This window comes from Scyliorhinus torazame, chromosome 5 (genome assembly GCF_047496885.1).
Source record: "Scyliorhinus torazame isolate Kashiwa2021f chromosome 5, sScyTor2.1, whole genome shotgun sequence".
In the NCBI taxonomy this organism is placed as follows: domain Eukaryota; kingdom Metazoa; phylum Chordata; class Chondrichthyes; order Carcharhiniformes; family Scyliorhinidae; genus Scyliorhinus; species Scyliorhinus torazame.
In genome coordinates, this window is record NC_092711.1 from 154,705,806 (window position 1) to 154,727,081 (window position 21,276).

The 21,276-nt window shown below is 48.3% G+C and overlaps 1 protein-coding gene across 2 annotated transcripts; it reads left to right on the forward strand.

Annotated features, from left to right (window-relative positions):
* The first annotated feature begins 19 nt into the window (after window positions 1–19).
* On the forward strand, window positions 20–20,693 carry LOC140420166 (uncharacterized). 2 transcript variants are annotated; one of them, XR_011946217.1, is made up of 3 exons: window positions 20–89; window positions 3,451–5,627; window positions 18,793–20,693. XR_011946217.1 is itself a non-coding variant. In XM_072504186.1 (2 exons), exon 2 carries the CDS (start codon window positions 3,809–3,811, stop codon window positions 4,964–4,966), a length of 1,158 nt encoding a protein of 385 aa, XP_072360287.1. In that variant the 5' UTR covers window positions 20–89; window positions 3,451–3,808; the 3' UTR covers window positions 4,967–8,840. The 2 variants fall into 2 exon arrangements, 1 of the variants encoding a protein (XP_072360287.1); XM_072504186.1 differs by lacking the exon at window positions 18,793–20,693 and having other exon boundaries at window positions 3,451–8,840.
* Window positions 20,694–21,276: the final 583 nt, after the last annotated feature.

Consider the following 21,276-nt stretch of genomic DNA (forward strand, 5'->3'; position numbering starts at 1 on the left):
AGAGTTGGACGACCGGAAGGACTCTGGTCCTGCAGCCAATGGGAGTGATTGAAGATTGAGCTTCACACCTCCTCCTGTCTCCAACATCTGTGAGTAAAACACTTTCTTTTCTCCCCCTTTCCATTTCTTTTCTCATTCTCACCTTCAATTGGTCACTTGCAGCAACTGAAGGGAAAGGAAGTGAATACAGGGAGGGTGCAGACTCTGCAAAGCTTGGCCCAGGTCTCTCTCTCTGAAAGACATTCATAGCCTTTGCTCCCTCAGCTTGACACATTTATTTGTCTGGCTAAAAGGATGGTCTCTTTCCTAATGTTCACAATTAAAGTGCTGATTTCCCCAGCATAGCTGTCATTTAAGGTGACAGTAAATTAATATCGGAGAGAGATAATCATAATCTTTATTATTGTCACAAGTAGGCTTACAGTATCACTGCAATGAAGTTACTATGAAAAACCCCTAGTCGTCACAGTCTGGTGCCTGTTCGGGTACACAGAGGAAGAATTCAGAATGTCCAATTCACCTAACAAGCACGTCTTTCGGAATTTGTGAGAGGAAACCGGAGCACCCGGAGGAAACCCACACAGACATGGGGAGAAAGTGCAGACTCCGCACAGTCAGTGGCCCAAGCCGGAAATCGAACCTGTGACCCTGGCGCTGTGAAGCAACAGTGCTAAACACTATGCTACTGTGCCACCCGGTTTAGCACACTGGGTTAAATCGCTGGCTTTTAAAGCAGACCAAGGCAGGCCAGCAGCACAATAAGCGATTTTCATTTAATTTTTCATGATATGTCTGGTGTTGTTGTATGTCAGGAGGGCTAGAAGGGGTCACGAAAAGTCATTGGCAAATAGGGTTAAGGAAAATCCCAAAACTTTTTACACGTACATAAAAAGCAAGAGGGTAGCCAGGGAAAGGGTTGGCCCACTGAAGGATAGGCAAGGGAATCTATGTGTGGAGCCAGAGGAAATGGGCGAGGTACGAAATGAATACTTTGCATCAGTATTCACCAAAGCGAAGAAATTGGTAGATGTTGAGTCTGGAGAAGGGTGTGTAGATAGCCTGGGTCACATTGAGATCCAAAAAGACGAGGTGTTGGGTGTCTTAAAAAATATTAAGGTAGATAAGTCCCCAGGGCCTGATGGGATCTACCCCAGAATACTGAAGGAGGCTGGAGAGGAAATTGCTGAGGCCTTGACAGAAATCTTTGGATCCTCACTGTCTTCAGGGGATGTCCCGGAGGACTGGAGAATAGCCAATGTTGTTCCTCTGTTTAAGAAGGGTAGCAAGGATAATCCAGGGAACTGCAGGCCGGTGAGCCTTACTTCAGTGGTAGGGAAATTACTAGAGAGAATTCTTCGAGACAGGATCTACTCCCATTTGGAAGCAAATGGACGTATTAGTGAGAGGCAGCATGGTTTTGTGAAGGGGAGGTCGTGTCTCACTAACTTGGTAGAGTTTTTCGAGGAGGTCACTAAGATGATTGATGCAGGTAGGGCAGTGGATGTTGTCTATATGGACTTCAGTAAGGCCTTTCACAAGGTCCCTCATGGTAGACTAGTACAAAAGGTGAAGTCACACGGGATCAGGGGTGAGCTGGCAAGGTGGATACAGAACTGGCTAGGTCATAGAAGGCAGAAAGTAGCAATGGAAGGATGCTTTTCTAATTGGAGGGCTGTGACCAGTGGTGTTCCACAGGGATCAGTGCTGGGACCTTTGCTCTTTGTAGTATATATAAATGATTTGGAGGAAAATGTAACTGGTCTGATTAGTAAGTTTGCAGATGACACAAAGGTTGGTGGAATTGCGGATAGCGATGAGGACTGTCAGAGGATACAGCAGAATTTAGATTGTTTGGAGACTTGGGCAGAGAGATGGCAGATGGAGTTTAATCCGGACAAATGTGAGGTAATGCATTTTGGAAGGTCTAATGCAGGTAGGGAATATACAGTGAATGGTAGAACCCTCCAGAGTATTGAAAGTCAAAGAGATCTAGGAGTACAGGTCCACAGGTCATTGAAAGGGGCAACACAGGTGGAGAAGGTAGTCAAGAAGGCATAGGGCATGCTTGCCTTCATTGGCTGGGGCATTGAGTATAAGAATTGGCAAGTCATGTTGCAGCTGTATAGAACCTTAGTTAGGCCACACTTGGAGTATAGTGTTCAATTCTGGTCGCCACACTATCAGAAGGATGTGGAGGCTTTAGAGAGGGTGCAGAAGAGATTTACCAGAATGTTGCCTGGTATGGAGGGCATTAGCTATGAGGAGCGGTTGAATAAACTTGGTTTGTTCTCACTGGAACGAAGGAGGTTGAGGGGAGACCTGATAGTGGTCTACAAAATTATGAGGGGCATAGACAGAGTGGATAGTCAGAGGCTTTTCCCCAGGGTAAAGGGGTCAATTACTAGGGGGCATAGGTTTAGGGTGAGAGGGGCAAGGTTTAGAGTAGATGTACGAGGCAAGTTTTTTACGCAGAGGGTAGTGGGTGCCTGGAACTCGCTACCGGAGGAGGTGGTGGAAGCAGGGACGATAGTGACATTTAAGGGGCATCTTGCCAAATACATGAATAGGATAGGAATAGAGGGATACGGACCCAGGAAGTGTAGAAGATTGTAGTTTAGTTGGGCAGCATGGTCGGCACGGGCTTGGAGGGCCGAAGGGCCTGTTCCTGTGCTGTACATTTCTTTGTTCTTTGTTCTATGGTATACATTCGATATATTATTCAGGGTTCTGTAATAAAGCACATTTATTATTATTTCTAGCTGTGTAATATAGTATAGTAACTATGTTATATATTTCCAATCATCTCTTCCATCAGATGGTTGTTAGTCTCTGGATTTCTCTTCCACAGGGACCAGTGGAGGCTGGGTCATTGAATAGTTTTACGGATGAGTTGGATAGATTTCTGAGTAATGAAGGTTATGGGGAACAGGTGGGAAAATGGAAAGAAGGCTGAGATGAGGAGGGATTTCTTCACTCGAGGATGTGGTGAAGCTTTGGAAGTCTCTGCCCCAGAGGACTGTGGAGCCTCAATCATCAAGTATTTTCAAGACAGAGATTGATAGGTTACTAGATATAGAAGATATTGAGGGATATGGGGGATAGTGTGGGAAAATGGTGCTGAGGTAGATCGGCCAATGATCTCATTGAATGGTTGGGCAGGGTCGATGGGCTGAATGGCCGACTGCAACTCCGATTTGTTATGGTTTCCGTGTCCAGGACAGGAAGCAGTGAGCATGGATCTGTTAATCTGCCTGAATCAGCACCTTCAGGAGAATTGTGAGGGCGAATATTAGATACAGCAGAGTGAGAATGGAGGGAGAGTGTGTGGGACGGAGATTTACAGCTTTTGGTGAATGAGAGAGGAAAAAATGTTCCATTGTAAGTAGAATTGTCTGTTCTGAATTTCGATCTTATGCTGACTGTAATGTCTTTTCCAAACTGTTTTCACAGGATATTAGAAGAGGAGGAATTACAGACAGATATCTCAAACATCATGTCTCGGTCTCACATACTCACTCAATTCATCAGGGCCTAAATGTCATTGGTCTTTGAATCTAGAGGGAGAATGGTTTACCGATCTGTTGACTTCAAAAGATTTTAAACATCAGTGTGACTGCAAATGCACCAAGATACACACACCCGAGTGAGAGTGTTCCAGAGCACTGACTGTGGAAAGAGCTTTAACCAGTTACACAGCTTGAATAAATATCACACCATTCACAGCGGGGAGAGACCGTGCATGTGTTCTGTGTGTGGACGAGGCTTCAACTGACCGGCAAACCTGGAGAGACACAGGGATTAACAAAACATGGAGAAACCTTGGAAATGTGGGGACTGTGGGAAGGGATACAGAGTCCCATCTGCGCTGGAAACTCATCGACGCATTCACACCGGGGAGAGGCCGTTCACCTGCTCTGTATGTGGGAAGGGATTCACTCATTTAATCTGTCTGCAGTCACACCAGCGAGTTCACACAGGAGAAACACTATTCACCTGCTCTCAGTGTGGGAAAGGATTCAGTGATTCATCCAACTTCCAGAGACATCAGCGGGTTCACTCTGGGGTGAAGCCGTTCACCTGCCCTCAGTGTGGGAAGGGATTTATTCAGTCATCCAACCTACAGATACACCAGCGAGTTCACACTGGGGAGAAGCCATTCACCTGCTCTCAGTGTGGGAAGGGATTCACACGGTTATCCAGCCTGCGGACACACCAGCGAATTCACACTGGGGAGAAGCCGTTCACCTGTGTTCAATGTGGGAAGGGATTCAGTAATTCATCCACCCTGCAGACACATCAGCGGGTTCATACTGGGGAGAAGCCGTTCACCTGCTCTCAGTGTGGGAAGCGATTTATTCAGTCATCTAATCTGCAGAGACATCAACGAGTTCACACTGGGGAGAGGCCATTCACCTGCTCTCAGTGTGGGAAGGGATTCAGTGATTCCTCCACCCTGCAGACACACCAGCGAGTTCACACCAGGGAGAGGCCACTTACCTGCTCTCATTGTGGGAAGAGATTCAGTGATTCATCCACCATGCAGAGACACCAGCGAGTTCACACTGGGGAGAGACCATTCACCTGCCCTCAGTGTGGGAAGGGATTCAGTCATTCATCCACCCTGCAGAGACATCAGCGGGTTCACACTGGGGCGAGGCCGTTCACCTGTTGTCAATGTGGGAAGGGATTCACTCAAACATCCACCCTGCAGAGACACCAGCGAGTACATACTGGCCAGAGGCCTTTCACCTGCTCTCAGTGTGGGAAAGGATTCACTCAGTTTTCCAATCTGCAGACACACCAGCGAGTTCACACTGGGGAGAGGCCATTCACCTGCTCTCAGTGTGGGAAGGGATTCACTCAGTTATCCAACCTGCAGAAGCATCAGCGAGTTCACACTGGGGAGACGCCGCTCAGCCCTGCCTTCATTTTACACAACGATCCTCTGCAATCCACCAATGCCTGAATAAACGGTTCTTAAAACACTGGTATGGGTATTAAAGGCACGGGTTTAATCCTGTGTTGCGGTTTACCTATTTCCTGGCAGGTATGACCAATTCTACAGAATCGACTACATTCTTTGCTGTCCTGGCTAGGAAGAATGCCTGTTGACTGATGCCTGGGTTTTCCAAATTTCCACAAGTCCTGCCATTGGTATCTCGTGCTACCCGTAGTATTTCCCTACAATGTTTGGGATATCTGATGAACAAACATCCACTCCTCATCCACAGGTCTATGAGGATGTCTCCACTTCCTCCTCAGAACTCCGTTCTTAATGTAATAACAGTTTGGAACCATTTCAGCCTCAACTTCCATGAGACCTAAATGTGCTAATCTCTATAACTCTGGTTCTGCCTCCTGGGCCTCAGTTAATGAAGTCCTAGCAAACACTTCCTCACAATTATCCTCATTCTCAAGGATAGTTTTGGCTGCTCTACCATCTGATTGTCGTGTGACTTTAATCTCTGGCGATGAACTTTGTTTAGCCATTGGCCAGGTCACCACACACGACGGAGAAATATCTGGAAACTGTTCCCGTAACTGTTTTGTCTCCTTATCTTCCCTCAGACACTCTGTAATCATGGGTGAAGCTACAACCTTCACAACTGCCAAATAATTCCCCAAAAGTAAGTCTACTCTGTCTACAGGTAACTTCTTAACCACTCTGACAACTACAGGACCTGATAATAAATCACATTCCAATTGTACTTTATACAATGGAACTGGGATATAATCTCCACTTATCCCATTCACCAACACCGTGGGCGGGATTCTCCCTCCGACCGCACCAGAAATCTGCTGCGGCGGGCCCCCGGGATTCTTCGTCTCGCCAGCCGGCCAATGGGGTTTCCCATTGTGGGCAGCCTCATGCCATCGGGAATTCCCCGGGCTGCCGGTGAAACGGAGAATCCCGACAGCGGAGAATCCAGCCCCTTAGCTTTCATTGAACTCTCCAGAGGAAAAACCAAATCCCTCTCCAGTAAGAGAGTTTGTGTAGGATCTGTGACCCTTGAAATAATTTTGGGTTTGGCTCCATCATTTGATGAAAATGGGATGATCTTCCTCTCAGATCAAAGCCCTGCATATCTCTCACCTACCTCACTCACCACACCTGCTTCCACAGCAGAGTTGACCTCGGGTCTCCTCATTCCACTTAGGGCAACTGTCTGCTCTGCAGTATTCTCCACTTTTGATGCCTTTTCCGAATCCTCCTTATGAATCTCAACAAGTCCCATGGGCTTTCCTTGCAACTTCCAACAGGCTGTACGAATGCTTCCCACTTTATTGGGATGGTAACACTGAGACCTTTGAGTCTCACCTCCATGCTCAGTACCTTCCTTCCTAGTCTGAGGAGACGACCTCCGAGCATTCCCAGCTATCTATTCCTTACCTTGGCTACCTCTCTTCCTTTCACTCTCCCACTTCCTGTCATTAACAAAATAATGGGGGTGACGGAACAAAGATTTAAATTTACGGATCAGCTCATAATGGTCAGCCATTATTGCTGCTTGTCTAGCGGTCATCCCCCTTTGGTCTTCAACGTGGATTCTTATCACAGAAGCTATTGAATTCTTAAATTCTTCTGGGAAAATTATTTTTCTCAGAGCACCATTGCTGGTTTCAACGCCCATGCTCATAACCACTGATTAAAATTGTCCTTTCAAATTCAGTATAAGTCTGTCCTGGTTGTTTCCTTAAATTCCAAAACGTTTGCCTCATTGGCTCCAAAACTAATTGATATACATCCAGAATAGTCTTTTACCTTGTCGTAACCCTTAGACAACCCCTCTGACAGGAAAGTATAAACTTCCTGCACTTGCCCCGTCAGTTTAGTTTGCATGCTCTCTCTTCCTTCGTCCACTCTATTTGAGTTGCTATTTTCTCAAATGCCATGAAGAATGTTTCTACATCTTTCCCCTCAAATCTTGGGAGGGCTTATATAAATTTAAACAGATCCCCACTAGGATTTGGACTGGGAAGGGTTATTCCTCCTCCTTTAATTTCCTTACTTCTGCCTTTAACTCCAACCATGATTCTCTCTCTCTTCTCCCTCCCTCTTTTGTCCTCTCATTCTCTTCTCCCTCTCTCTCTCTCTTTTCTTCCCTTTCCCACATCTCCATGTGGGAAAATTATGTCACAACACCCTGTGCTGGTGCGCGGTCAATTCCAGCCCCACTTGACCCGGAGTTGCAATACAAGTGAAATTAGATGTCATTTTAAAATACCGGAGGTTCTTGGCTGAATCTGCAGTCACCAAGTTTGTAACTTTAACACAGATAACCTTTTATTAAGTACAGTATTATAACTTAACTGTCAGAAAAATATAACTGACGATCTAATACCTCTTTCCCCTTTCTGCACTACCCTTTCTTCTTTTTTTATAAAAACATTTTATTGAGGTATTTGTGATTTTGTAACAATAACAGAAGAAACAGTGTACATACAAATATAAACATAGTGCAAAGACCGTCTTCCTCCCTCACAGGTCCCACCTTGCACACAAATGTAAATTTATCCCCCCCCCCCTCTCTGTCTGCTGACAGTTAATTTTTTCTAAAGAAGTCGACGAACGGCTGCCACCTCCGGACGATGCCTAACATTGACCCTCTCACGGCGAACTTGATTTTCTCCAGACAGAGAAAGCTAGCCATGTCAGTGAGCCAGGTCTCTGACTTTGGGGGCTTCGAGTCCCTCCAAGTTAATAGTATCCGTCTCCGGGCTACCAGGGAGCCAAAGGTCAGAACGTCTGCCTCGTTCTCCTCCTGGATTCCCGGATCTCCCGACACTAAGGAAATTGCCACCTATGGACTTGGTGCCACCCTTGTTTTTAACACCTTGGACATTACATCCGCAAACTCCTGCCAGAATCCCCTATGCTTTGGGCATGTCCAGAACATATGGACATGGTTTGTTGGTCCTCCCGCATACCTTGCACACCTGTCTTCTATCTCAAAGGAACTTCTCATCCGGGCCAATGTCATGTGTGCCTGGTGAACGACCTTAAATTGTATCAGGCTGAGCCTGGCACATGATGTGGACGAGTTGACTCTACTTAACGCATCCGCCCAGAGATCGTCCTCTATCTCTCCTCCTAACTCCTCTTCCCATTTGTGTTTCAACTCCTCAGTCTGCGTTTCCTTTGACCCCATGATGTCTTTATAGATGTCCCAAACCTTCACCTCTCCCACCCAGATTCTGGAAACTACCCTGTCCTGTATCCCCCTTGGTGGTAGGAGCGGGAAGGTTGAGACCTGCCTGCGTAGGAAGTCTCGCGTCTACAGGTACCTAAACTCATTCCCTCCCGTCAATTCAAATTTCTTCTCTACCTCCCTCAGGTTGGGAAAGCTCCTGTTGTGAACAGATCTCCCACCCTCTCGATCCCTGCTCTTTGATAAACTCCGAAACCCTCCATCCAGCCTCCCCGGGACAATCCGATGGTTATTGCAGATTGGAGTCCAGACCGATGCTCCCTCTGCTCCCACATGTTTCCTCCATTCCCCCAGACTCTCAGGGCCGCCACCACCACGGGGCTGGTGCAGTACTGTGCTGGCGGGAACGGCAGAGGTGCCGTTACCAATGCCCCCAAACCTGTGCCCTTACATGATGCTGCCTCTACTCCCCAGTCAATGTTAACTGGTTGTTGAATTGATCCAGCATTTCATCTCGAGGCTCTGGTCCCTCAAATATCCTGTTCCAAATTAATTCTGCGATGTGTTGCTTGTATTTCCGCTGGCAATATCGCTTGTTCTCTCTACCCATTTTCCACCAATTATATCTGTCACTATGTGTTTATTGTTAAAATATGGTAAAAAAAAACGAATAAAAAGATGTTTTTTAAATCTTCTGTGAATATATTCAGTGAACCCCCCCACCACCATCCACCCCAGCCTCCACTGATCCCTGTGGAAGAGAAATCCAGAGACTTACAACCCTATAACGTAGCTACAGTACGGTAGCAGCATGGTAGCACAGGTGGATAGCACTGTGGCTTCACAGCGCCAGGGTCCTACATTTGATTCCCCGCTGGGTCACTGTCTGTGCGGAGCCTGCATGTTCTCCCTGTGTCTGCGTGGGTTTCCTCTGGGTGTTCCGGTTTCCTCCCACAGTCCAAAGACCTTACCTTGTGTTGCCCTATTGTGTATTTTCTTTTATTCCCTTTTCTTCCCACGTACTTCATGATCTGTTGAGTTGCTCGCAGAAAAATACTTTTCACTGTACCTCGGTACATGTGACAATACACAAATCCAATCCAATCTAAGATGTGCAGGTTAGGTGGATTGGCCATGATAAATTGCCCTTTCGTGACCAAAAAGATTTGGTGGGTTATTGGGTTACGGGGATAGGGTGGAAGTGAGGACTTAAGTCGGTCTGTGCAGAATTGATGGGCTGAATGGCCTCCTTCTGCACTATATGTTCCATGTTCTATGTTTTACAATATTACACAACTAGAAATAATAATAAATATACTTTATTACTGAACCATCAATAACATATCTAATCGGTACCAGATAACTCTAGACATATCTCTGTCCTATATTAATTTCCTGCCCCTTCTGTGGAAACCAGCCCTTTAATTGTGAACATTTGGAAAGAGATATGTCTGGAGTTATATGGTACCGATTTAGCCAGACAAATAAATGTCAAGCTGAGGGAGCAAAGGATGTCAATGTCTTTAAAAGAGGAAGGAATTCACCTGAGGAAGGAACAGTGCTCCGAAAGGTAGTGTTTAAAACAAACCTGTTGTACTTTAACCTGGTGTTATAAGACTTCTTACTGTGCTCATCCCAGTCCAATGCCGGCATCTCCACATGTCTTTAAATGTCTTTAATGCTCGCATTCCTAGCATTGTTTGGCATCTTTGAATTTGTCTATATATGTGTTTCTGGAACAGACCTCTTCATTCACCTGAGGAAGGAGCAGCGCTCCGAAAGCTAGTGACATCGAAACAAACCTGTTGGACTTTAACCTGGTGTTGTAAGACTTCGTACTTTAAAAGAGAGAGAGAGACCTGGGCCAAGCTTTCCAGAGTCTGCACCCTCCCTGGATTCACTTCCTTTCCCTTCAGTTGCTGCAAGTGACCAATTGAAGGTGAGAATGAGAAAATAAATGGAAAGGGGGAGAAAAGAGTTTTACTCCCAGATGTTGGAGACAGGAGGAGGTTTCAGTCTGTGTGAAGCTCTATTTGCATTCACACATAGCCCGCACTTGATTGGCTGGAAAAGCAGAGCCTTTCAGCAGGATTGTCGGGGGCGGGGCCAATGTGCAGTTTGGACATGCGCAGTTCCGGGCCGGGGGAGGGGAAGATCAGCGAACGGCTTCCGGGCCCGTCACTGGCTGCTCAGCAAAGCTGCTGCTCCTTTGTCTTTGAAACCTCCTCCTGTCTCCAACATCTGTGAGTAAAACACTTTCTTTTCTCCCCCTTTCCATTTCTTATTCTGACCTTCAATTGGTGACTTGTTTAAATCCTGATGAGATGTTTCCCAGGCTGCTGTGGGAGGCAAGAGAGGAGATTGCAGAGGCTCTGAGAATAATTTTCAAATCTTCTCTGGTCACAGGAGCGGTGCCAGAGGACTGGAGACAGATAATGTGGTGCCATTATTCACAAAGGGAAGTAGGGAAAAAACATGTAATTACAGACCAGTGAGCTTAACTTCAGTGGTGGAGAAACTGTTGGAAACAATTCCGAGGGCCAGAATTCATCTCCACTTGGGGAGGTAAGGATTAAAGAAGGATAGTCAGCATGGTTTTGTCAGGGGGAGATCGTGTTCATAGAATTATAGAATTTACAGTGCAGAAGGAGGCCATTCGGCCCATCGAGTCTGCACCGGCTCTTGGAAAGAGTACCCTACCCAAGGTCCACACCTCCACCCTATCCCCATAACCCAGTAACCCCACCCAACACTAAGGGCAATTTTAGACACTATGGGCAATTTATCTTGGCCAATCCACCGAACCCGCACATCTTTGGACTGTGGGAGGAAACCGGAGCACCCGGAGGAAACCCACGCACACACAGGGAGAATGTGCAGACTCCGCACAGTAGAATTTACAGAGCAGAAGGAGGCCATTCAGCCCATCGAGTCTGTGCCAGCTATTGGAAAGATCACCCTACCTAAGCCCACATCTCCACCCTATCCCAGTAACCCCACCTAACCCTTTTCGGACATGAGGGGCATAGCCATAGCAAAGCCAATCCACCTAACCTGCACATCTTTGAACTGTGGGAGGAAACCGGAGCACCTGGAGGAAACTCATGCAGGCACGGGAAGAACGTGCAAACTGCGCACAGACTGTGAGCAAAGCCGGAATCGAACCTGGGACCCTGGAGCTGTGAAGCAACTGTGCTAACCACTGTGCTACCGTGCTGTAGATGTGGTCTACATGGACTTCAGTGAGGCTTCAGTCTGTCATGGGAGACTGGTCAAGAAGGTAAGAGCCCAATTGATCCAGGGCAATTTGGCAAATTGGATCCAAAATTGGTTTTGTGGCAGGAGGCAGAGGGTGATCGTCGAAGGTTGTCTTTGTGACTGAAACCCCGTGTCCAGTGTGTTCCGATAGGATTGCTGCTGGGCCCTTTGCTGTTTGTCGTGTACATTAATGATGTAGACGTGAATGTAGGTGGCAAGAGCGTATGCAGATGACAAAACATTGGTGGAGTGGTAAATAGGAGGAAAGCCTTGTATTACAGGATGCTATAGATGGTCTTGTTAGATGGTCAGAACAGTGGCAAATGATTTTAACCCTGCAAAGTGTGAGGTAATGCATTTTGAGAGGACTAACCAGGCAAGGGAATATACAATGAATGGTAGGATCCTAGGAAGCATAGAGGACCAGAGGGACCTTGGTGTGCATGTCCATAGATCCCTGAAGTCAGAAAGACACGGAGATAAGGTGGATAATAAGGGATATGGGATACTTGCTTTTATCAGCTGAGGTATTGAATATAGGAGCAGGGTGGTTATGATGGAGCTGTATAAAATGCGCATTAGGCTACAGCTGCAGTACTGTGCAGTTATGGTTGCTACTCTAGAGGAAGGATATGATTAGACTAGAAAGGGTGCAGAGGAGATTCACCAGGATGTTGCCTGGACGTTTCAGCTGTGAAGAAAGGCTGGTTAGGAGTTGTTCCCCTTACAGCTGAGGAAGCTGAGGGGTAAGTGATTGAGGTCGACAAATTTATAAAAGACATTGCAAGAGTAGATTGGAAGAAACCTTTCCCCTTAGTAGACATGTCGATAAACAGCGGGCATAAATTTAAGATGAGGGGCAGGAGATTTAGAGGGTATTTGAAGAAAAACATTTTCACCAGAGGATGGTGGGATATGGAACTCACTGCCTGAATTGTGGTAAAGGTGGGAAACCTCACAACATTGAAGAAACATTTAGATGAGTATTTGACAGGTCAAAGCACACAAGGCTACAGACCAAGTGCTGGAAAATGGGATGAGAATAGATAGGTGCCTGATAACCAGTACAGACAGGATGGGCCGAAGGGCCTCTTGCGCTGCTGTGAAACTCTCTGATTCTATGAGGACAGCGATATATCTTGTGTTGTTACATTGCACAGATTAGATACATTATTGGTGGCGTTGGAATAAAGTACATTGATTATTCCAGTCTTGTAACGTAGAACTGTCGCTACGTTATATATTTCCAGTCGGATATATTACAGAACATCAGGAGTCCAATGGACATTTCGAGTTGATGCTGACTCTCTGTTGAGCATTTCTGTCAGTCTCGAGTCTGTCCCATTTTGTAACCCTGCAGCACCCATCCAATTTCATTTAGAAATTATTTTTCAAAAATTATTTTTATTAAGGTTTTTATCGAAACAAAATTTTTACATAACCATTAACAACATTTAACAAAAGAAGGTGCACGTTAACATTATACAAAAAAAAAGAATATACAGCAAGCAAACATTTCCCCACCTAACCGAACCCCCCCCCCCCCCTCCCCCTCCCAGATTGCTGCTGCTGACATTTTAACGCTCTCCTCGAAAGTCGAGGAATGCCGCCACCTCCGAGAGAACCCCATCATGGACCCTCTCAAGACAAATTTATTTTCTCAAGACTGAGAAACCCAGCTCTGTCACTAACCCAGGTCTCCACAATCGGGGCTTTCTAGTCTCCACATTAACAAGATCCGTCTCCGGGCTACCAGGGAGGCAAAGGCCAAAACCTCGGCCTCTTTCGCTTCCTGAACTCCCGGATCGTCTGACACACCAAAGATCGCGATCCCTGGACTCGGCACCACCCGCGTGTTTAGGATCTTGGACATTGCCTTAGCGAAACCCTGCCAGAATCCTTTGAGAGCCGGACATACCCAGAACATATGGACATGCTCGCTGCCGTCATGTGTGCCTGATGGACCACCTTAAACTGAATTAAGCCAAGCCTGGCACATGATGAAGAGGAATTAACCCTGCTTCGGGCATCAGCCCACAGGCCCGCATCCAGCTCCCCACCTAGCTCCTCCTCCCACTTGCCCTTAAGTTCCACCCTGGGGCTTCCTCCGCCTCCTGTTGTTCTTGGTAGATGTCCAAGAAAGGCTGGTTAGCCTACCCAGGTGCCAGACACCACCCTTACCCAGGTGCCAGAGACCACCCTATTGTGTATCCTATGTGGGGGTAGCAACGGAAATGCCGCCACCTTTTTTTCGAAAGGAGCGGACCTGAAGGTATCTGAAGGCATTTCCAGGGGGCAGATTAAATTTCTCCTCCAGCGCCTTCAAGCTGGGAAAAGTCCCATCTATGAACAGGCCCCCCATCCTTTTAAAACCTGCCCTATGCCAGCTTTGAACCCCTCCGTCTATCTTGCCTGGAACAAATCTGTGATTGTTGCATATCGGGGTCCAAACTGAGGCTCCTTCCACCTTCCTGTGCCTTCTGCACTGACCCCCAGATCCTCAGTGCTGCCGCCACCACCGGACTTGAGGAGTAGTGTGCCGGCGAGAACCAGTGCCCCTAAGCTGGTGCCTTTGCATGACGCCGCCTCTAACCGCTCCCACGCCGACCCCTCCCCAATACCCATTTCCTAATCATGGCTATATTAGCCGCTCAGTAGCAGCTGCAAAAATTCGGCAGCCCACCCCCCCCCCCCCCCCCCCCCCCCCGACTTTGCGCTATAAACCGTCTCTTTACTTGCGGGGTCCTATTTGCCCAGACAAATCCCGAGATGATCTTGTTCACCCGCTTAAAGAAGGTCTTCGGGATGAAGATGGGAAGGCACTGGAAGACAAACAAAAATCTGGGGAGGACCGTCATCTTAACGGTCTGCACCTTCCCCGCTAGAGAAAGCGGGAGCATGTCCCACCTTTTAAAGTCCCCTCCATCCAGGGGATGGTTTAGCACACTGGGTTAAATCGCTGGCTTTTAAAGCAGACCAAGCAGGCCAGCAGCACGGTTCAATTCCCGTACCAGCCTCCCCGAACAGGAGCCGGAATGTGGTGACTAGGGGCTTTTCACAGTAACTTCATTGAAGCCTACTTGTGACAATAAGTGATTTTCATTTCATTTTTTCATTTCATCTGCTCTACCAGCCCGGATAAGTTAAGCTTGTGCAGGGCATCCCAGTTTCGAGCCACCTGTATACCTAGGTACAGAAAGGTCTTCTCTACCATCTTAAGTGAAAGTGCTTCAGTATCTGCATGACCTCCCCCATCCCCTCTAGTGGGTCCGAAATATAAAGGAGCAGATCATCCGCGTAGAACGAGACCCGATGCTCCTCTTCCCCCCCACCCCCCCAAACCAACCCCTGCCAGTTCTTTGGAGCTCTCAGCGCTATGGCCAACGGCTCTATTGCAAGGGCAAATAGTAACGGGGAGAGGAAGCACCCCTGCCTCGTCCCTCGGTGAAGCCTAAAATACTCCGACCTCACCCAGTTCATGCACACACTTGCTACGGGGGCCTGATAAAGTATTTGACCCATCCTATGAATCCCTCACCGAATCCAAACGTTGTTAGTGTTTCCCACAGGTACTCCCATTCCACCCGGTCAAAGGCTTTCTCTGCATCCATCGCAGCCGCTACTTCTGCCTCCCCTCCTTCTGAGCGCATCATAATAATGTTTAGGAGCCTCCGTACATTGGTGTTCAGTTGCCTGCCCTTCACGAAGCTTGTCTGATCCTCCCCTATCACCCCTGGGACACAGTCCTCTATTCTAATCAATCTTGGCCAGCAATTTGGCATCTGCGTTCAAAAGCGATATCGGTCTGTTGGGCCCACATTGTAGCAGATCTTTCTCCCGTTTGAGAATGAGTGAGATCGAGGCCTGTGACATTGTTGGGGGGAGGGTTCCTCTCTAGCCTTGTTAAAGGTCCTTAGCAGGAGTGGACTCAACAGTTCCGAAAATTTCTTGCAGAATTCTACAGGATAGCCGTCCGGCCCCGGGGCCTTGCCCGACTGCATACTCTAGGTTCTTAACAATCTCCTCCAACTCTATCGGGGCCCCAGTCCCGCCGTCAGATCCTCTTCCACCTTTGGAAACCGCAATTGGTCCATGAATTACTTCACCCCTTCCCCTCCCGCCGGGGGTTCTGACTCGTACAGTTTACAATAAAACTCCTTAAAGACTTTGTTCACCTCCTCTGGATCCAAGACCATGTTACCTTCCTTATCCTGAACTCCCCCAATTTCCCTGGCCGCCTCTCTCCTACGAAGTTGGTGCGCCGGCATTCTACTCGCTTTCTCCCCATACTCATAGACTGCCCCTTTTACCTTCCTCGGCTGTGCTGCCGCTTTCCCTGTGGTCAGCAGATCAAACTCCGCCTGCAGTCTCCGGCGCTCCTTCAGTAGCCCCGTCTCGGGGTCTCCGCGTAACTCCTGACTACTCTGAGTATCTCCTCCACTAGCCTCTCTCTCTCTCTCCGCTCTTTCTTTCTTCTCCCTATGGGATCTGACAGAGATTAACTCCCCTCTGATAACTGCTTTCAGAGCCTCCAAAACCGTAGCTGCTGTTACCTCTCTCATATCGTTTGTTCCAAGTAGTTTTGGATGTTCCTATTTATCCGCCCACAAATTTGTCCGCTAACAGTCCCACATCTAGTCTCCAGAGTGGGTGCTGCCCTCTCACTTCACCAAGTCGCAAGTCCACCCAGTGCGGAGCATGGTCAGAGACTGCAATGGCCGAGTACTCCACCCCTGGGATCAACGCCCTGCTCACAACAAAAAAATCTATACGAGAATAAACTTTGTGAACGTGGGAGAAAAAAAGAGAACTCCTTCGCCCTCGGCCGAGCAAATCTCCATGGGTCTACGCCCCCACCCCCCCATTTTTCCATAAAACCCCTCAGTTCCTTAGCCGCTGCCGGTCACTTTCCTGACCTGGACTTTGACCGGTCCAATACAGGGTCAATGACTGTGTTAAAGTCACGCCCCATGATCAAATTATGTGACTCGAAGTCCAGGATTTTACCCAGCATGCATCTCATGAATTCCACATCATCCCAGTTCGGGGCGTAGACGTTCACGAACACCACCCGGGCCCCCTGAAGCTTTCCACTCACCATTATGTACCTGCCCCCCTTGTCCGCCACAATACTCACAGCCACGAATGCCACCCGTTTACTAACCAGAATTGCCACCCCCCTGGTCTTCGTGTCCAGCCCCGAATGGAACACCTGGCCCACCCATCCCCTCCTTAACCTCGTTTGGTCAGCGAGTTTTAAATGCGTCTCCTGTAGTATGGCCACGTCTGCCTTTAACCCCATTAAGTGCGAGAACACGCGAGCCCTTTTGTCTGGCCCATTCAGACCCCTCACATTCCACGTGATCAGCCTGGATGGGGGTTAACCCCCCTCCCCTGCCGACTAACCATCCCCCTTTTACAGCCAGCCACGAGCCCGCGCCCCCCGCTTACTCGAGCCCTCCCATTGGAGGCCGCCCCCCCCCGACTCTCCAGCTGTTCCCCAAAGTTGGCTCCTCTTCTGTCAGCAAAGCAACATCCCCCCCCCCTCAGCAGCCCCACGATCCCAATCCCTCAAGTCAAGCACCAGCTTAACACTAATTCTCCCCCCATTACGCTTCCATGAGTCAGCTGACCCATGCTGACCCCGGATGCTCCCGCTTCTGTCTCCAATCATCCTGTTGTCAAGTTAATCGGGCCCCTCTCTTCCCATGGAAAGCCTCAATTTAACTGCCTTTACAGCCCCCAACACGAAACAAACCCCAGAGGTTAACCCAGCCCCATAAAAGAAACAGCTCCAGATGCCTGAAGAGCAGCCCTAAGTATAGGGCCCCTCTCCCCCCTCTGTGGCTGCGCTCCGCAAATGCAGAGAGCATGGCCAGAGAAACAGGCAACAAAAAGGGAAACAACATAACATATCTCCCTCCAGCCACCTCCCCAGCCCCCTCAAACATTTAACATTACCCACAATCTTATGTTAGGACAATATCATGTTACACATCCCCAAAAGAGCGTTTCATCAAAGTGTAGCTGTCCTTTACCTTGAGTTGAACTTCTCCACGCCTCGTCCGGTGTATTGAAGTAGTGATGCCGGTCTTGATACGTGACCCAAAGCCTCGCCGGATGCAGCAGCCCGAACTTCACCCTTTTGTTGTGGAGGGCCGTCTTAGCACGGTTCAATCCAGCGCGCCTCTTGGCCAGTTCTGCTCCCAGGTCCTGGTATATGTGAATTACACTGTTCTCCCACTTGCTGCTCCGCTCCTTACCAGCCCATCGCAGGACACGTTCCTTGTCTGAGAAGCGGTGAAATTGCACCACCATAGCCCTCGACGGTTCGTTAGTCTTGGGCTTCCTTGCGAGGACTCTGTGCGCCCCATCCAGTTCCAGAGGCTGAGGGAATGCCCCCATCCCCAACAGAGTCCCCAGCAGCGTGATCACAAATGCACTCGCGTCCGACCCCTCTGCACCCTTGGGAAGACCCAAAATTTGCAGGTTTTGTCTCCTGGACCTGTTTTCAAGGTCTTCCAATCTCTCCTGCCATCTCTTATGCAAGGCATCATGCGCCTCCACCCTGACGGCCAAAGCAAGTATCTCCTCCTCGTTATCAGAGACCTTTTTCTCGATCTCCTTAATCGCCTTTTCCTGCATCTTCTGGGTCTGAACCATCTTCTCCATTGAGGCCTTCATCGGGGCCAGAATCTCCATTTTTAATTCTGCAAAGCAGCTTCTGAGGAAGTCCTGCTGTTCCCGCGACCACTGGGCCCACGCTGCCTGACCCGAGCCGGCCGCCATTTTGTGCTCCTGCGCCCGTTCCACCCGCTTCTCCGCACTCGCTTGCTTGGCAGCCCTACTTCTGGTCCCCTCCATACACCGATGTGGGGAACCTTTCCAGCGTTGCTTGCCCCGTCGAATTTCACTGAGGGAGAGCCGCTAAAGCTCCTAAAAAGGGCCCGTAAGTCCGTTTGCGGCAGGAGCTCCCATGGCTGCCACCGGAAGTCTCGAGTTTAGATTTGTTGATCAGCATCAATCAGCACCACCATGAGAATTGGGAAGGGAAGGAAGTGAATGCAGTCTTTATATTATACATATTTTTAGTCCAGTGACATAGTCTCTCTGGCAGCCTACATGAAGATTTTCAGGTCCCTGTGTCCAGGACAGGAAGCAGTGAGCTTGGATTTGTCAATCAGCCTGAATCGGCACCTTCAGGAGAATTGGGAGGGGGAATATTAGACACAGCAGAGTGAGAATGGAGGGAGAGTGTGTGGGATGGAGATTTACAGCTTTTGGGGAATGAGAGGGGAAAAAATGTTCTCCAGAAACTACAATTGTCTGTTCTGAATTTCTATCCTGTGCTGACCGTGATTTCTTTTGTAAACTCCTTTTACAGGATGTTAAAAGGTGAGAATTTACAGACAGGAATCTCAAATCATTGATTGTCCAACCTGGAGAGACACAAGGACACCCACATCATGGAGAAACAGTGGAAATGTGGGGACTGTGGACAGGGATTCAGAGCCCCATCTGAGCTGGAAACTCATCAACGGAGTCACACTGGGGAGAGGCCGTTCACCTGCTCTGTGTGTGGGAAGGGATTCAGTGATTCATCCAACCTGCGGGCACACCAGCGAGTTCACACAGGGGAGAGGCCATTCACTTGCTCTGACTGTGGGGTGGGATTCAGTCGTTCATCCCAACTGCTGACACATCAGACAGTTCACACTGGGGAGAGGCCAGTCACCTGCTCGGAGTGTGGAAAGGGATTCACTCGGTTATGCAACCTGCTGAGACACAATATCACTCATACCCAGGAGAGACCCTTTAAATGCTCTGACTGCGGGAGCGGCTTCAAAAGCTCTCAGGACCTGATGACTCACCAGCGCGTTCACACTGAGGAGAGACCGTTCAGCTGCTCTGAATGCACAAAGAGGTTTAGAAAGTCATCTGCACTGCGGAGACACCAGCTGGTTCACACTGGGGAGAGGCCATTCACCTGCTCTGACTGTGGGATGGGATTCTTTCGGTCAACCCACCTGCAGACACACCAGCGAGTTCACACTGGGGAGAGGCCGTTCATCTGCTCTCAGTGTGGGAAGAGATTTACTCAGTTAATCAATCTGCAGACACACCAGCGAGTTCACACTGGGGAGAGGCCATTCACCTGCTCGGAGTGTGAGAAGGAATTCACTCAGTTATCCAGCCTGCAGAGACACCAGCGAGTTCACACAGGGGAGAGGCCCTTTACCTGCTTGGTGTGTGGGAAGGGATTCACTCGGTCCACATCCCTGCTGATACACCAGCAGGTTCACAAGTGATAACAGGGGTTGGATTCTGCTGTTTTTGCTGTTGTTAATCACATCCAGGACTGAACCATGTTCATTCTGACACTTGTTGAAGTGGGAGGGTTGGAGGGTTTCTTTCTGCTGGATTGGCCGGTCTCACGACTTTGCTTCCAGTGGGCTGATGCTCTTTGAGCCTGGGGGAGAGCACGTTTCCACTGAAATGATCCACAAAAGGGTTGAGGAACATTTAAAAAAAAAAAAATCTTTATTGTCACAAGTGGGCTTACATTAACACTGCACTGAAGTTACTGTGAGATTTTAACTGGGATAGAAAATAGTGTTTTTCCTCCACTACAGGTAGATCAAAAATAAATCCCGGTCTTTACAGAGATCCTAACAGGTGATTCAGAGCCACAAGTTTCAACTTCCCATTTGAGCCTCCAGCACCTTTCTGTCTCTCAATTCTCGTGTCAATGTCAGCCAGGCAACGGAGCTGAGGGCTGAAGTTAGCTGTGAATACCCTGTTGGGAATCTGCCATGGACATCACACAAACAGAGAGACAGCTAGGTTCTGGAGGACTGACTGGGAAACGGGCCTCCAACTAATCGGGGGGTGATGGTGCTGGAATAGGAGCTGGAATCAGTAGAAAGAAGAACCATAGTTTCTGGTTGAGCTTTGTGTTAGCTGTCTGACCATGATGACCATATATAAATAGCGAACCAGGTAATATGTTGTGATGAGGGTTTAGAAACAGACCCTGGGTAGACGGGTTCACTGAAGCTGTGGGTTTGTCAGCTGTACAGTGAAACTAGGCGTCCAACAGCCACAGAGACCTCTAATATTGGACACTGGGTTTAACCCTGTTCTGTATTAAACAGGCCTATCTGATACTGGAGGTGATATAGTTAATCTGACCCTTTATTCATTAAATTCTAGCAATTAATAACATTGATTCAAGTACAATGTTTGCTCTGTTAATCTGTGAATAAAGTGGTGTCAGTTCATGCAGATCTATGTCTGGACTCAATTTCATTACTTATTTTTGTTACTGACTGGGTTCTCTCTCACCCAGTTTCAGTACACTGACTGGGTTCTCTCTCAGTTTCTGTCAGTACACTGACTGGGGTCTCTCTCTCTCACTGTTTCTCTCAGTACACTGACTGGGGTCTCTCTCTCTCACAGTTTCTCTCAGTACACTGACTGGGTTCTCTCTCTCTCACAGTTTCTCTCAGTACACTGACTGGGTTCTCTCTCACAGTTTCTCTCAGTACACTGACTGGGTTCTCTCTCTCTCACAGTTTCTCTCAGTACACTGACTGGGTTCTCTCTCTCTCACAGTTTCTCTCAGTACACTGACTGGGTTCTCTCTCACAGTTTCTCTCAGTACACTGACTGGGTTCTCTCTCTCTCACAGTTTCTCTCAGTACACTGACTGGGTTCTCTCTCTCTCACAGTTTCTCTCAGTACACTGACTGGGTTCTCTCTCTCACAGTTTCTCTCAGTACACTGACTGGGTTCTCTCTCTCTCACAGTTTCTCTCAGTACACTGACTGGGCTCTCTCTCTCTCACAGTTTATCTCAGTACACTGAC